This window comes from Kogia breviceps, chromosome X (assembly GCF_026419965.1).
Source record: "Kogia breviceps isolate mKogBre1 chromosome X, mKogBre1 haplotype 1, whole genome shotgun sequence".
Classification (NCBI taxonomy): domain Eukaryota; kingdom Metazoa; phylum Chordata; class Mammalia; order Artiodactyla; family Physeteridae; genus Kogia; species Kogia breviceps.
The window spans coordinates 41,401,115-41,418,498 of NC_081330.1; the positions used below are offsets into that span (position 1 = coordinate 41,401,115).

Here is a 17,384-nt window from a genome sequence, read left to right on the forward strand (position 1 = left end):
CCGCCTGAGCGGCGCGATGGCCGAAGCGGCGGAGTGCGTGGGGCCGCCGCGGGCGGGCGGGCGCGCACGCGAGCGCGCGGAGGCGGGAGAGGCCGTCCGCACCGCCCGGCGCCGCCAGAGGGCCCTCTTGCCATATTTTGATGCATGGGACCAAAGACATGTCCAGTACAGTCTCTGAATTCATACCATTAGATCACCGTGATTAACAACCAGCCAGCAATGTAAACCAGAGGGAATGAAACGTTCTTGTATACTCCATAATCTCTAAAGGCCGAATCTCCCAAGAAGGCTCTTATTGGTTTACACTGGGTCACAGTCTCATATTTTCGCCCAAAGGCAAGGAATCACATCCCTTTCTCCCCTCAATCTCAAAAGCTGCACGTGCCCGGAAGATTCTTTTTTTTTGCTTCAAGCCCAGGACACCTCTTCACACTTTCAGTCCAAAGCTAGGGCTCAGGAGCTGCAGGCTTTTCATTGGCTGAACCGATCTAGAGTGGTGCTTCGGCTGCTCTGATTGGATGTTTGCAGCATCCTCCCCACGATGCCGCGGTGCATGTCAAAAAGGTTTCTGTTTCCAAGAACAGGAGAAGGCACTCGTGGGGGGAACAGAACGCACTACCATTTATCTGAACCAGTCAGATTAGTAACTTCAGGTTCTTCCACCTTGGATAGGTATTTTTCCCTGGACAATTTGCTTTCATGATTTCCGGGCTGTGTTTGGGTCCTCGATTCTGCTTTGAAATGAGTTCCATGACACTAGTTACGTTGCAAAAGTTTGAATGGCTTATGTTTGTCCTTATAATATTATTTTCCCAGAGTCGACGCTTATCATTAGTTGTTTAAGCTGTAAAGCTCTTTCCCTTAGTTTATCATTTCAGTAAACCACACTGTTAGATCATGTTTACTCACGGGGTGCCCTTTCTCCTTAATCACCTTTGGAAATCAGTACTCACACATGTACTTCTTTGGTCTTATCCTCTTCAACATCATACCGCTGTATTCCTCTCTTTCTTACATTTCCCGTGTGCTGGTTATCCTTGAGCTTTTCCTAGAGCTTCTCTCATCCAAAATTCGGTTTCCGGTGTGTAAGATCATTTGGAGGTACCACAGAGAGGGATTTACCCGCAGGTCCTTTGGTGGTAGTTGGTCCTGGTCTCCTTGGGTTTCCGATCCTTTTTCTTCCTTGAAATATTTTCCTACCATTCTTATCACATTCAAGAATGTAAAAAAAATAAGATTCCCATACCAGTGGCTCACTTATCATAAATCCTTTGTCTGATGGTCCCAAGGACAGTTTTTCAGGGCTAAGGGTCCGACAGAGTTCTCCACTGGACCAGGGAAAAGAGAATTTTTGAGCTCCTCTCCATCAGGCAATGGCCCCCTGCACAGCCACACACTCAGAGTGGTCACGCACTCTCTAGTATCCTGACTTGCCCAATTCTTTCTCCTGAGTTTGTGGGTTTCTGAAAACATTAACAAAACATTTTCTGTTTTGTCTCCCATGACGGTGCTATCCCTTTTCTCAGGGCCTGATTTCAGTAGGTTGTCCATAATATGTCTCACTGGGTGCGTGATGTACCTTTCCTGTTTTCACATCCTAATCAACAGGGAATTTTACAAGTTATTTTCAGAGTATTAAACGAAGGCCAGACATAACTCAAGAGACACTGGTGTCTTAAACAAATCGCAATTCACATCTTAAAGCACTTATAAGGACTGAAATGATAGAATATCTTCCCTCTTCACAGTGGTGGTAAGTCAGAAACTTCGTAAAAGTGATAAAAACTATTCACTCTTCAAATTCTTGAGGAAAATTACGTGGAATGTGTCACCTTATTTTCCCATTAGCAGTCAGCACTGTTCTCTTTTTTTATTATTATGCTTATAGGAGTACCGACAAAACACTGCTTACCATCAAACATCAATTTTAGCACACAGAGAAAAGTCCTTTCTATACACTATTAAATTTGAAGCAATGGCAGATGAACTGTACCCGGGATGATGAGACAAGAAAGGAGGGCTACACGAAAATCCTGACAGGCACCACCCAAAACGGCAGAAGCTTTCAGCTGGCCCATAGATACATGAGAAATAATAAATAACTGCTGCTTTAGTCCACTAAGTATTGAAGTAATTTACAATGCAGGAATTGGTAAATGATGTTCTATGATAAAAAAAATGCATTTTTTTCCCACATAGCTCAGGGATCTGAATGCATTAATTCACCATAAAGATCTGTTTAAGTAAGACTTTCCATCAATATTCTATGTTTACATGTGTTGGAAGAACTCAGATCTGTTACTACACCACCTCGGAAGCATCACACCAGTGTCGATGTGTGAACAGAGCCAGTGTTCTCTTAATAGAATGGAGGGGTCAGGAGATATGCCCACCTCTACCTCAAAATTCATGTCTTGGCGGGTTGAATTCTTTCTCCCTAAGGCTCCTATGTTGTTGTCCTACAACTTTGCACCCACCCGACAAATGATTCTATACAGAGATAGGATCTCTACAGAAGTAATCAACTTAAACTGCCTTCATTAGGATGACCCCGAATACAACATGACCTGTATCCATATTAAAAGGGGAAATATGGACATAGACACCCTCCTAGAGGGAGAAAACGGGGAACAGATGGAGGGGTGTCTGTGCCATCTCCACAAGCCAAGGAGAGAGGCCTGGAACACAGGCTTCCTTCACAGCAGTCTGAAGGAGCCAAACCCGCTGACATCGTGATTTCGACTTCCGACCTCCAGAAGTGTCAGCCGTTATGTACGCGTCCTTCAAGGAAACCAATCTCTGGCATTTTGTACATCAGCCCCAAGGCACCAGCCCGATTAGAAACATACAACGAAGCAAGCAAAGAGCAAGCAAAGAATCACACCTGATACCCTCTTTGTTACCAAGGCCGAACACCCACGAAGGCACTTACTCCTTCAGCCCAGAGGTCCAGCTTGAACTTCGGACCAATGGTGGTGGCGCACCGTTGCTGGCCTCTCATTGGCTGATTCAGAGAGGAGTGGTGCTTCAGCTTCTCTGATTGGACCTCCCATCATCCGAGGCCTGTATCCACGAGGTGGAGTAAAGGCTGAAAAGTATAGAAACAGTTTACCTGAACAAGTGCGAGCAGACCCTTCAGTTCCAGGATTACATTATTTCCGGGTAGATTAGGATCTGCGATAGATTTTCTTGCTGGAACGTTCGCATTTAGTTATTCGTTTGCCATGTTTGGGTCCTCACTTTAAATGAATTCCATACCATGGGTAGTGGAGAATAGAGTTCGAAGGCGGTATTTTTGTCCTAGCCATACTATTATCCACGCGTTAATGGTTCTAATTAGTTGATTAGGCAGTGAGGGCTCTCCCTCGGTTTGTCTTTACAGTAAACCACAGCGTTAGATCGCGATTGCTCACTAGGTGCCCTTCTTTCCTCAAGCACCCACTGAAGTGGATAATCCCAATCTCTCACTCCCGCTTCCCAAATTCAAGGGCATAAGTAACTAAATTCCCATCACCTTTGTTCCTTTCTCGATTTCCCACGTGTTGCTCACCCTTGCACGCCCAGTCTTCACTCTCCAGCTCTAGTATGCTGGATTTGCAATATGTCACGGAAATGATCCTATTTCATTTCTGAATCCACAAATGCAAAACACGCAAAGCACAACAGCAGTGTCCTGCTGTATTAGGTCTCTTAGAATGTTTTTACACAGACCATAGCCTTGTGACCAGCACGCTAAAATAACCTAGGTAATGCATCTCTGTTTCATATGGATGGAGAGAAACTGGCATTTTGATGCAGCAACCATTACCATGCTAGACATTAAGGGATTTTCTGTAGTCAGCTCTCTTCAAGGTGGTCCACACTTGTTTCTCAGAAAAGGCACCTGGCTCTACCAAGAGTTTGGAGTTCTGAAATATTTTTTTTCCCAGCGTGTACAACAATTTGTAGTTCCTACACAGAGGAAGGTATGTACTTGATTTCATGGTAGGTTTTAATGGCAACTTGTGCAGCAAGTGCTCCTCTTTTCAAACCCTTTTAAGTTTCACCTTTCCCGAATAGTAATAAGTAATGACCTTCATGAGGGGCTTTATTTGCCTAAATCCTATGTCTAGAGATCTCAAAGAGGTCGCGGGGGGCAAGATTGGCCCCCTTCTTACTTGCAATTGTGCGTGAGCCCTCTCTAGTGTCCTGTCCTGCCCCCCCACCCCCCATTTTACTCTTCAGCCAGTGGTGCTCTGTCCAAGAAGGAATATTTGGTTTCTGGTCTCTCCACAGAATGACCTCCAAATATTTTGGACTTTTGTAGTTTATATGTCATTTGTCTCATTGTTTGCCTGAGAGAGACTTCCTTTACTGGCTTCTACCTCCTAGTCCAAAGGGTCATTTACAACTCATTTTACATATTCGAATGAAACACTGCACAATCATGATGAAGTACTGGGTTTTCAAGCAAATCGGAATGTATTGCACAGGACTGAAATCCCACAGATCGTCCTCTCTCAACAGTCGTGGTAAGGCAGAAATCTGTTTAAAAAGCATAGTAAATCGGCAACTTCTTTGTAACTTGGCAGTACACTTAGAGAAAAATGACACAAATAAAAATCTGCCTGGGCCACGAGGATAAAACAATGGGAAAGAACAGATATGAACCTTAACACTCAAACCACTTGAGGTAAAAGCAGATATAATAGGTCTTCTATTGCTGACAAACCTCCTGTAAATTGATGCAAGGGGCTGAAGAAATGACTTCCTCTGGATTTAACTCCTTAGATCCCCATGATTAAACATAAGTAAGGAACCAAAAAATTAAAAAATAAAAATAAAATGAGGTAAATTATCACAGTTCCTTTCCCCTTAATCTCCAGGTTGACTATCATACAAAAACTATTACCTGCTCAGCCCTGGTCACTGGACACCATTTCGAGCCGAAGGCTGGAGCTCACAGGCTGCCAGACCCCCAGTGGAGACCGGAGCATGAGCTGCTCTCACTGGACATTCTCCAAAGGATGAAAAACTGCAGGTCCTGAAAGGTTTCATGTAAAGAGGGAAAGATTCTCTGCTGCTAGGGAAGAACTGATTAGATGCATCTGTGGGAATTCTTTAAATAGTTTCCCAAACCAGGGAATCAGAAAAGTGAAATGTTCGGGAAAATTGTGTTTTGCCACTTCTGTAAGCTCTTTTCAGTCCCCGTGTATATATTTCGACGTGTGCTGAAACTGGGATATGTTGAAACTGTAGAATAGGGGTAGTTGATGTACACAGCTGCTCCTCCACACTTTCTATTGCATGTCACACACAAAATACTACTGAAAAATTCCATAATACGCTCACGGGAGGATGAGAATAAATTGGGAAATGCAATTCATAGGTAAATGAGTTAGGCCTCATAAGACTCTATAAAGCCCGACATAGAGAAAGCACTAAAACTGGCTTCAAGAAAAGGTTGGAATATTGTAGTCTATCTAGCTTTTCTCTCTTTGTGTGGCTGAGAGGGACAGCCTTCACAGGTTGGTACATCCTACTCCAGCGGTACTGAGAATATCCTTTGAATTTCTCGATCTTTTCTCAAAGTATAGGCCAGTTACAATATTATATCAGTTCAGGTTTATACCAAGTGATTCAAAAGTTTTATACATTATACTCTTTTTGAAGTGATTATTAAAGAACTGCTATATTTCCCTCTGCTGTACAGCATATCCTTGTTGCTTATTTTAAAATGCCAAATGAATAGTTTTAAATATATGAAATATGAATCTCTACTGAAAACCAGAGTAAATTACAAAGGACTCTAGTCATGGAGTGCCTTCTCTCTCTCCAGCGACGTGGGAAGCCAGAAATACACTTTTTTGAAAAACGGAATGGGAAAATCAACAAATCCTTTGAAATTCAGCAACGTATTTATAGAAAGAGAAAAGACACACACACAAAAGTCAATGCACCAAGAAGAAAACACAATGGATATGAACTTCAATAAATATTATTAGAAGCATTAACATTCAAATTACTTGAGGTAGAGGAAGGAGTCACCTTAGTTATCTTAACTGCTGAACACCCTCCTCTTACTTTCATGCAAGGAGCGAGAGACATGCCCCACCCCTCCAGATCTGGATGACTGTACTTAGACCACCATGGTTAAAAGCTACTACTTGAAGGGAAAAACCACAAGTGAACTATCACACCTCTTTCCAACTTGATCTCCGGGCTGAGTATCACAGGAAGGCTGTTATTAGTTCAGCTCTGGACGCCCCACCACACGCTGGGCCAGTTGCTTTGGCTCACGGGCTGCCAGTCCCTGGTGGGCTGCCGCTCTGGAGATACTGGTTACAGCTGCTGTCAGTGGATGATCCCTTCAGCCATGCACAACTGCAGTTCAGTCAAGATTTCTGGATGAAAACCGAAACGGGAAACACCGCAAAAAGAAAAAATAAACATAAAAACAAAAAGATTCAGAGAAATCTGAATTAGGTGCAAAGACATTTCACAAGGTTTGGTGCTTGACTCTAGAAAATTAGTTTTCTCTCAGGTTACAGTGCTTTGGGGTCCTATTTTATGTATTGAATTGAATTAGGATTTGAGATATGTTGAAGGAGAATAAACGGGTACGTGTGGATTTTATATCTGTCACTGCCTTTGATCGGTTACTTTATCTCACATAAGAATCTCTGGATGATCCTGCTATATACAGGTGGAAGAAAGAGCAATATCACAGTCCTCACACCGAGAACACAAATGAAAAACGGTTACTCATAAAATGATTAAAACTAATTAATGGTTAACCAATTAAAAATTCTTTTTTTTAACATTCTTTGATTCCCTGAAATACCTCGAATGGAGGATAAATATAAGACAGCTTGGTTGGAAAACAAACAAACAAACAAAAAAACCCACACAACAATGTCGCTATTCTTTAAGAAACCACCAGAGGAGAGAAAAGGAATCAATAAATTGGACATACTTAAAAATTAAGATCAAATTACTTTCAAGAGCCTAAGATAATACAATCAAAGGCATATTTAAATGTATTCATGGGCAAATAAGTTACAGAAATTGAACCAAAAAGGGACTTTAGAAGAACTGGAGAAATGTGGGTCATCAGTGTGGTTTCATCCCCAAATGACTAGGCTTCCAACAGTGTTTCCTCTTGGACTTTTAAGGGACAGCTAATCCTACCGCAAGAAAACGGTTTCAGTCATGAAGGGGCAAAAGCCAATTTGTGTTACTAGAAAAAGGAATGGAATGATACCAGTGAAAATAGCTTACTACTGCCAATTTCGGAAGACTCCTTTTTACAAATGAGTTTGTACAAAATCTTACTTGAAATACTCGTAATCAACTTGTTGCCACAGTGTTGTTTTGTTTGTTTTGTTTTTCTTTTTTTGAAATTTGGGCCCGCTGCCAGCCAAGCTTCTGCTGCCTCAGGTTGCTGCCCTCCTCATCTAAGACACTGTAGGGTAGGTATCCAGTGGGAACTTGGCTTGGAAGTCATATGTATTGGGGTCCGGGCGGCAGCCGCGGTTCCAGAGGCTGGGGCCCGCGGGGGACGGCGCAGGGGCCATGCTCAGCTCCCGGGCCGCCCAGGGCCGCATCCTCCCGGGCCGTGGCGCTGGGCCCCGCCGAGGCCCGCGCTGCACGCCAGGGCCCCGGCCGCGGGCCGCCGAGCGACCGCCTGAGCGGCGCGATGGCCGAAGCGGCGGAGTGCGTGGGGCCGCCGCGGGCGGGCGGGCGCGCACGCGAGCGCGCGGAGGCGGGAGAGGCCGTCCGCACCCCCCGGCGCCGCCAGAGGGCCCTCTTGCCATATTTTGATGCATGGGACCAAAGACATGTCCAGTACAGTCTCTGAATTCATACCATTAGATCACCGTGATTAACAACCAGCCAGCAATGTAAACCAGAGGGAATGAAACGTTCTTGTGTACTCCATAATCTCTAAAGGCCGAATCTCCCAAGAAGGCTCTTATTGGTTTACACTGGGTCACAGTCTCATATTTTCGCCCAAAGGCAAGGAATCACATCCCTTTCTCCCCTCAATCTCAAAAGCTGCACGTGCCCGGAAGACTTTTTTTTGCTTCAAGCCCAGGACAACTCTTCACACTTTCAGTCCATAGCTAGGCCTCAGGAGCTGCAGGCTTTTCATTGGCTGAACCGATCTAGAGTGGTGCTTCGGCTGCTCTGATTGGATGTTTGCAGCATCCTCCCCACGATGCCGCGGTGCATGTCAAAAAGGTTTCTGTTTCCAAGAACAGGAGAAGGCACTCGTGGGGGGAACAGAACGCACTACCATTTATCTGAACCAGTCAGATTAGTAACTTCAGGTTCTTCCACCTTGGATAGGTATTTTTCCTTGGACAATTTGCTTTCATGATTTCCGGGCTGTGTTTGGGTCCTCGATTCTGCTTTGAAATGAGTTCCATCACACTAGTTACGTTGCAAAAGTTTGAATGGCTTATGTTTGTCCTTATAATATTATTTTCCCAGAGTCGACGCTTATCATTAGTTGTTTAAGCCGTAAAGCTCTTTCCCTTAGTTTATCATTTCAGTAAACCACACTGTTAGATCATGTTTACTCACGGGGTGCCCTTTCTCCTTAATCACCTTTGGAAATCAGTACTCACACATGTACGTCTTTGGTTTTATCCTCTTCAACATCATACCGCTGTATTCCTCTCTTTCTTACATTTCCCGTGTGCCGGTCATCCTTGAGACTTTCCTAGAGTTTCGCTCATCCAAAATTCGGTTTCCGGTGTGTAAGATCATTTGGAGGTACCACAGAGAGGGATTTACCCGCAGGTCCTTTGGTGGTAGTTGGTCCTGGTCTCCTTGGGTTCCCGATCCTTTTTCTTCCTTGAAATATTTTCCTACCATTCTTATCACATTCAAGAATGTAAAAAAAATAAGATTCCCATACCAGTGGCTCACTTATCATAAATCCTTTGTCTGATGGTCCCAAGGACAGTTTTTCAGGGCTAAGGGCCCGACAGAGTTCTCCACTGGACCAGGGAAAAGAGAATTTTTGAGCTCCCCTCCATCAGGCAAGGGCCCCCTGCACAGCCACACACCTCAGAGTGGTCACGCACTCTCTAGTATCCTGACTTGCCCAATTCTTTCTCCTGAGTTTGTGGGTTTCTGAAAACATTAACAAAACATTTTCCATTTTGTCTGCCATGACGGTGCTATCCCTTTTCTCAGGGCCTGATTTCAGTAGGTTGTCCATAATATGTCTCACTGGGTGCGTGGTGTACCTTTCCTGTTTTCACATCCTAATCAACAGGGAATTTTACAAGTTATTTTCAGAGTATTAAACGAAGGCCAGACATAACTCAAGAGACACTGGTGTCTTAAACAAATCGCAATTCACATCTTAAAGCACTTATAAGGACTGAAATGATAGAATATCTTCCCTCTTCACAGTGGTGGTAAGTCAGAAACTTCGTAAAAGTGATAAAAACTATTCACTCTTCAAATTCTTGAGGAAAATTACGTGGAATGTGTCACCTTATTTTCCCATAAGCAGTCAGCACTGTTCTCTTTTTTTATTATTATGCTTATAGGAGTACCGACAAAACACTGCTCACCATCAAACAGCAATTTTAGCACACAGAGGAAAGTCCTTTCTATACACTATTAAATTTGAAGCAATGGCAGATGAACTGTACCCGGGATGATGAGACAAGAAAGGAGGGCTACACGAAAATCCTGACAGGCACCACCCAAAACGGCAGAAGCTTTCAGCTGGCCCATAGATACATGAGAAATAATAAATAACTGCTGCTTTAGTCCACTAAGTATTGAAGTAATTTACAATGCAGGAATTGGTAAATGATGTTCTATGATTAAAAAAAATGCATTTTTTCCCACATAGCTCAGGGATCTGAATGCATTAATTCACCATAAAGATCTGTTTAAGTAAGACTTTCCATCAATATTCTATGTTTACATGTGTTGGAAGAACTCAGATCTGTTACTACACCACCTCGTAAGCATCAAACCAGTGTTTATGTGTGAACAGAACCAGTGTTCTCTTAACAGAATGGAGGGGTCAGGAGATATGCCCACCTCTACCTCAAAATTCATGTCTTGGCGGGTTGAATTCTTTCTCCCTAAGGCTCCTATGTTGTTGTCCTACACCTTTGCACCCACCTGACAAATGATTCTATACAGAGATAGGATCTCTACAGAAGTAATCAACTTAAACTGCCTTCATTAGGATGACCCCGAATACAACATGACCTGTATCCATATTAAAAGGGGAAATATGGACATAGACACCCTCCTAGAGGGAGAAAACGGGGAACAGATGGAGGGGTGTCTCTGCCATCTCCACAAGCCAAGGAGAGAGGCCTGGAACACAGGCTTCCTTCACAGCAGTCTGAAGGAGCCAAACCCGCTGACATCGTGATTTCGATTTCCGACCTCCAGAAGTGTCAGCCGTTATGTACGCGTCCTTCAAGGAAACCAATCTCTGGCATTTTGTACATCAGCCCCAGGGCACCAGCCCGATTAGAAACATACAACGAAGCAAGCAAAGAGCAAGCAAAGAATCACACCTGATACCCTCTTTGTTACCAAGGCCGAACACCCACGAAGGCACTTACTCCTTCAGCCCAGAGGTCCAGCTTGAACTTCGGACCAATGGTGGTGGCGCACCGTTGCTGGCCTCTCATTGGCTGATTCAGAGAGGAGTGGTGCTTCAGCTTCTCTGATTGGACCTCCCATCATCCGAGGCCTGTATCCACGAGGTGGAGTAAAGGCTGAAAAGTATAGAAACAGTTTACCTGAACAAGTGCGAGCAGACCCTTCAGTTCCAGGATTACATTATTTCCGGGTAGATTAGGATCTGCGATAGATTTTCTTGCTGGAACGTTCGCATTTAGTTATTCGTTTGCCATGTTTGGGTCCACACTTTCAATGAATTCCATACCATGGGTAGTGGAGAAAAGAGTTCGAAGGCGGTATTTTTGTCCTAGCCATACTATTATCCACGCGTTAATGGTTCTAATTAGTTGATTAGGCAGTGAGGGCTCTCCCTCGGTTTGTCTTTACAGTAAACCACAGCGTTAGATCGCGATTGCTCACTAGGTGCCCTTCTTTCCTCAAGCACCCACTGAAGTGGATGATCACAATCCCTCACTCCCGCTTCCCATATTCAACCACCACAATAACCAAAATGCCATTATCTTCTGTGCTTTCCCAACTTCATATGTTTTTCTCACTCTTGCCCTTGCAGTCTTCACTCTCCACACCCATTATGCTGCACATGAAGCGGGTTTCAATAATGCTGCTCTTTCATTTCTGCATTTACAAATGCAAAACCCCCGAAGCACGGTAGCAGTGTCCTGGTGTATTACATCTCTTAGAATTACCTTTCAGGTGTGACCAGAGCTATGAGAGTAGCATGCAAAAAATAACTTTGGTAATACATCTGTTTTATATGGAGAAAAACTATCATTTTGAAGCAGCAACCATTAATATGATAGAAATCTCGTGATTTTTCTGAAGTCAACTCTTTTCAAACTGCTCCACACTTGTTCCTGTCAAAAGGCACCCGGCTCCGCAAAGAGTTTTGTCTTCTGAAATTTTTTTCCAGTGTGTACAAGAACTTCTAGTTGTTGAGGAAAGTATGCACTCGATTTCTTGGTAGATTTTAATAGTAAGTTTTTCAGCAAACTCTTTTTTTTTCCAAATACTTTTATTCTAATTTCCAAGATTCCAGAATCGTAATAAGAAATGAACTTCACGAGGGGACTTGTTTGCCTAAATCTTATTTCTGTTGAGCTCAAGAAGAGCTTTGGAGGTAATAGCGGCCCCCTTCATGCTTGCAATAAGCGCCGAACTCTCTTTAGTGTCCTGTCCTGCCCCCCATTCTCCTCTTCAGCAAGTGGTGTTCTGTCCAAGGTAGAATAATTTGGTTTTGGTCTCTCCAGAACATGAGCCCAAGAAATTTTTGAATTTAATACTTTATATAGCTTTTGTCTCATTCTTTGCGTGAGAGAGACATCCTTTACAAACTTCTACATCCTAGACAAAAGGGTTATTTACAACTTATTTTAAAAGTTCAATGAAACACTTCACAATCATGATGAAGTATTGAGCTTTAAAGCAAATCAGAATATATAGCAAAGGATTAAATCCCACAGAATGTTCTCTTTCAACAGATGTAGGAAGCAAGAAATCCGTTTAAAAAGAAACAATGAAAAATTATCAAGATCTTTGAAAGTTGGCAATACACTTATAGAAAAATGACACAAATAAAAATCATCATGGGGCACAAAGAAAAAACAATGGAAAAGATATGAACCTTGACATCAACCTTAACATTCAAACCACTTCAGGTAAAAGGAGACATCTTAAGTCTTATATGGCTGATAATCCGCCTCTAAACTGATGCACGGGTCTGAGGAAATGACTTGCTCTGGATTCATGTACTTAAATCCCCATGATTAACCATAAGTAAGGAACAACACCAAAAAAGGCAAAGTATCACAGTTCCCTTCCCCTTAATCTCCAGGTTGATTAACAAAAAAGGCTATTATCTGTTCAGCTGGGCTCACTGGACCACACTTTGAGCCAGTGGCTGTGGCTCAAAGGCTGCCACTCCCCCAGTGGAGACAGGAGCTTGTGCTGCTCTCACTGGACGCACTCCGTTGGATTTAAAATTGCAGGTCACGAAAGTTTGTGTTTTAAAGATGGAAAGAGTCTCTGCTCGGAAAGAACTGATTAGATACATCTGTAGGAATTTTTAAAATAATTTCAGAAACCAGGGAATTAGAAACGTGAAATGTTTGTGAAAATTTTCTTTTTCCATTTCTGTACTATATATCTGTCCCCATTTATATATTTTAGGTATGCTTAAATTGGGATAGGTTGGAAAATTATAATAGATGTAATGGATGGGTATATATGCTTCTTCACTTTATTTATTGCATATCACACATTAAAAAAAAAAATTCTGGTGCATTCCACAGTACAGAGGTGAGAGAATGAGAATAAAATGGGAAACAGGAAAATAATTTAAACCTTATAGAGATCTATCAAGACTGACCTAGAGAAGCACTAAACCTGGGTTCAAGAAAAGGTTGGAATTCTCTACTTTCACTAGTTTTTCTCTCATTTATTGGCTGAGAGGGACATCCTGCACAAGTTTGTACATCCTCATGCAGGGTTACTGAGAAGTATTCATTTTTATTATTCTTAAAAGTTTTATTGAAGTATAGTTGAGTTACAATATTACATTAGTTCAGCTTTACAGCTCAGTGAGGCAATAGTTTTGTGTATTATACTCTGTTTAAAGTTATTACCAAAGAAATTGTTATATTTCCCTGTTCGGTCCAGCATGTCCTTGTTGCTTATTTTTAAAGATCAAAATAAATTATTTAAAATATGAAGAAATATTGAGTTCTAATGAAAACCTTAATAAATAACAAAGGATTGGCATCATGGAGTGCATTCTCTCTCTCCAACGATGCAGGAAGTTAGAAATCAATTAAAGAGATAAGGAATTGGAAAATCAGCAAGTACAATAAAATTCAGCAACATACGTATGGAAAAACAAAAGGAAAAAAAGTCAATGCACCAAGAAGGAAACACGATGGATATTAAATTCCATAAATATTATCATAAGCATTAACACTCAAATTACTTGAAGAAAGAAAGGAGTCATCTTACAGATGAATGGATAAAGATGTGGCACATACGTACAATGGAATATTACCCAGCCATGAAAAGAAAGGAAATTGAGTTATTTGTAGTGAGGTGGATGGACCTAGAGTCTGTCATACACAGTGAAGTAAGTCAGAAAGAGAAAAACAAATACCGTATGCTAACACATATATATGGAATCTAAATAAAGAAAAATGTTATGAAGCACCTAGGGGCAGGATGGCAATAAAGACGCAGACCTACGAGAGAATGGACGTGAGGACACGGGGAGGGAGAAGGGTAGGCTGGGACAAAGTGAGAGAGTGGCATGGACATATATACACTACCAAATGTATAATAGATAGATAGTGGGAAGCAGCCGCATAGCACAGGGAGAACAGCTTGGTGCTTTGTGACCACCTAGAAGGGTGGGATAGAGAGGGTGGGAGGGAGACGTAAGAGGAAGGAGGTATGGGGAAGTAGGTATATGTATAGCTGATTCACTTTGCTATAAGGCAGAAACTAATACACCATTGTAAAGCAATTATACCCCAATAAGGATGTTAAAGAAAATAAAAATATAAAACCCAAACATACATGAGATTGTAAATTATATATTACATATATAATACATATAATATAGTATATGTGTCCCCAAAGCTATAACATTCCAAGCAAATATCTATATTTTTATTTCAAGAACAACTAATATTACCCCTTCTGTCTTAGATATATTCTAATTCTTCAATTCTTATGTATTTCAAGTAAACTGAAAGTTATTAGCAAATCTCATATTCTTTCTAAAATTTTTGACCACTCTGGAAATTTCAGTTTGCTGGATTCAGATTTCTTTGTGAAACCTGGTGTTGGAAATGTACAAATGACAATCCTAAGTGTGTGTTTGCCGTATCTTAGATTCCTAAGCACACCCTGTAATAAAGACTTCATTTATCACTTCCTGATGTATATGCAGTGTGTAATGAGAATAAAGATCAAAATAGTCATTGTTGTCTTTTTTCCTGTACAACCTAACTTCTGCCGTTCAATCTTTAGTCTACATAGTTGTTAGTATATTCTGTTCCAAAAGTCAAATTTTTCACTACTTAAATGATTATATTACATATGTTATTTGGGTACCTAATCATTTATAATCTCTGAAAACTGATATTTGTAAAACAATATCTTTGTTTCTATGGCATTATTTCTATTAAATTCTCTTTAATTTTCAAAAATATTTTGTCTAATTCCATATTAAAAATATCCAACCAATAAAGCAAAAAAAAACAACAACAAAAAAGAAAGGAGTCATCTTAGTTCTCTTAATTGCTGAACATCCTCCTCTTATTTTCAGGCAAGTAGGTAGAGACATGTCCCACTACCAGATCTGGATGCCTGTACTGAAATCACCATGGTTAAAAGCAGCTAATTAAAGGGAAAAAATAACAATGAGGCAATCACACCTCTTTCCCGCTCGATCTCTGGTCTGAGTATCACAGGATGGCTGTTTGTGGTTCAGCCCTGGTCACCCCACCACACTTAGGGCTGATTGCTTTGGCTCACGGGCTGTCAGTCCCTCATTGGCTGCTGCTCTGCACATGCTGGCTACAGCTGCTGTCATTGGACCATCCCATCATCCACGCAGCTGCACTTCGGTTCAGTCAAGGTGTTTGGATAAATATCGAAAAGTTATAGGCTGGAAAAAAAAAAATAGAACCAGAGGAATCTGAAATAGGTAGAATAGAAATTTCAGAAGGTATAGTGCTTGATTCTAGAAAATTAGATTTATCTAATTTTACATTGCGTTGTGTCCTATTGCATGTATTTAAAATCTGAATTCAGATTTCAGATATGTTGAACGAGTATGAACATGTAAGTGTGATTTTTATATCTGCTACTGCACTTTATCGGTTACTATATCCCAGATAAAAATCCCTGGATGATACGGCTATATACAGGTGGGTGAATGACAATTCAAAAGGTCAGTGGAATTTTTATGGAAAGAATTTTGACCATAAAGATCCCTAAAATGGGTGACAGAGAAACCACGAATAGAAATGACCATTTAGGAAAGTGACGAGATGCAATATGTTTAAGAAATGTTTGCGATTTTCCATGGAACGAATGGCACTGCAGACTTATACTCAAGCAGAGTTGATGAGGTTTATATTTCCCTCAGGGTAGAAATGTTTTAAAGATGGACAGTATGGCACGGGGCAAAAACCGAGTGGATCGGACTCTTGAGAGCTACAGGTCTTTTCCCCGCCAAGTGAATGGCTCTGAAAAGAGCCTTTTATTTTTTTTATTTTATTTTATTTATTTATTTATTTTTGTGGTACACGGGCCTCTCACTGCTGTGGCCTCCCCCCTTGCGGAGCGCAGGCTCCGGATGCACAGGCTCAGCGGCCATGGCTCACGGGCCCAGCCGCTCCGCAGCACGTGGGATCCTCCCAGACCGGGGCACGAACCCGTGTCCCCTGCATCGGCAGGCGGACTCCCAACCATTGCGCCACCAGGGAAGCCCAAGAGCCTTTTATTTTAACATCTTTATTGGAGTATAACTGTTTTACAACGGTGTGTTAGTTTCTGCTTCACAACAAAGTGGATCAGCTATACATATACATATGTTCCCATATCGAAAGGAGCCTTTGATTTGCGATGCTCAGGTGGTCCGGAGGCAGGTCATTTGCCGGTGGTGTATGTGATGACGGCCTTGTTGGCGTTGGACACGGCGAGCTTGCCCATCTCCCCAGGCAGCAGCAGACGCACGGAGGTCTGGATCTCTCTGCAGCTGAGGGTGGAGCGCTTGCTGGAGCGGACCAGGCGCGCCGCCTCGGTGGCGATTTGCTCGAAGATGTCCTTAACGAACGAATCCATGACCTTCACGGCCTCCTGCGAGAGGCTCAGGCCCTGGTGGACCTGCTTCAGCACCCTGCGGAAATAGGCGGCAAAGCTGTCGAAGCCGTCAGAGCGGCGGCGCTGGCGCTTCACCGTCTTGCGCTTCGCCGTCTTGCGCTTCGCTGTCTTCCGCTTCGGGTTCTTTGGCTCGGCTTCGAAGGGCTCGGCTTCCTTGGTGCCCAGGCTTTCTTCAGACGTCACAGACGAAGGCTCAGCCATGTCGGAATCGTCTTCCCCACAGCTCAGAGGGAAGGAGAGGACAGTGTGGCAGTTGAGGGCCGTTGGCCGGTTTATACTCCCTGCCTTCTCTGACGTCACGGGCAATGTTCATATCTGATTGGGCAAAATGCAAAGCAGGGAGGCCTGTCACTAAGGCACCCCATGTCACGTGTGATTGGATGGCCCCCTGCTTGGCCTCCAGTCAACCATTCACAGTGGAAATCTGGTGACCTTTAAACTTTCAGTGAACTCTACCAGAAAATCTTGGAACTATGTCCCATGTTAGGCAAAGTTCACCTCAGCTGATTTATGCCTACAATTTATGCAGGAGAACTCTGAAAAGATGTCACCCAGGTCACCTACACTGAAGAAAAATCAGTTTGAGCTTCCTGAGCGAGTCTGACCTCGCTAACTCTAGTCATTGCCACCATCAGAATGACTTTAGCCACTTGGCGGCCACTTTACTCCCACATAGTAGCTTGTCTTTCCATGGCTGAGCCTCTGTAGCTTGAGCTGGAAGTCTCTGACATGGTCTGCAGAGTGCTCCTCAAAATCATGGGACATAACTGACCATCTACTGCCTCCAATTATGATCAAAACCCCCAGTGAACTAGAAAAAATTGAAATCTCAAAGC

General features: G+C 42.6%; 1 protein-coding gene and 1 long non-coding RNA gene across 2 annotated transcripts; both read right to left on the reverse strand.

Moving 5' to 3' along the window:
• Nucleotides 1-2,899: 2,899 nt before the first annotated feature.
• Nucleotides 2,900-7,419, reverse strand: LOC136793428 (uncharacterized). The gene is made up of 3 exons (XR_010838679.1): nucleotides 7,315-7,419; nucleotides 6,180-6,383; nucleotides 2,900-3,088 (listed from the first exon to the last, which is right to left on the reverse strand). It is a non-coding gene; the product is annotated as an uncharacterized lncRNA (long non-coding RNA).
• An 8,800-nt stretch (nucleotides 7,420-16,219) lies between these two features.
• On the reverse strand, nucleotides 16,220-16,749 carry LOC131748065 (histone H2B-like). Its single transcript, XM_059050160.2, has one exon. It carries the CDS (start codon nucleotides 16,747-16,749, stop codon nucleotides 16,315-16,317), a length of 435 nt encoding a protein of 144 aa, XP_058906143.1. The 3' UTR covers nucleotides 16,220-16,314.
• Between the last annotated feature and the right edge of the window lie 635 nt (nucleotides 16,750-17,384).

What these genes read in the sequence shown, in the direction of transcription:
- LOC131748065 (XM_059050160.2), bottom strand. Translation starts at nt 16,749, where the DNA reads ATGGCTGAGCCTTCGTCTGTGACGTCTGAAGAAAGCCTGGGCACCAAG.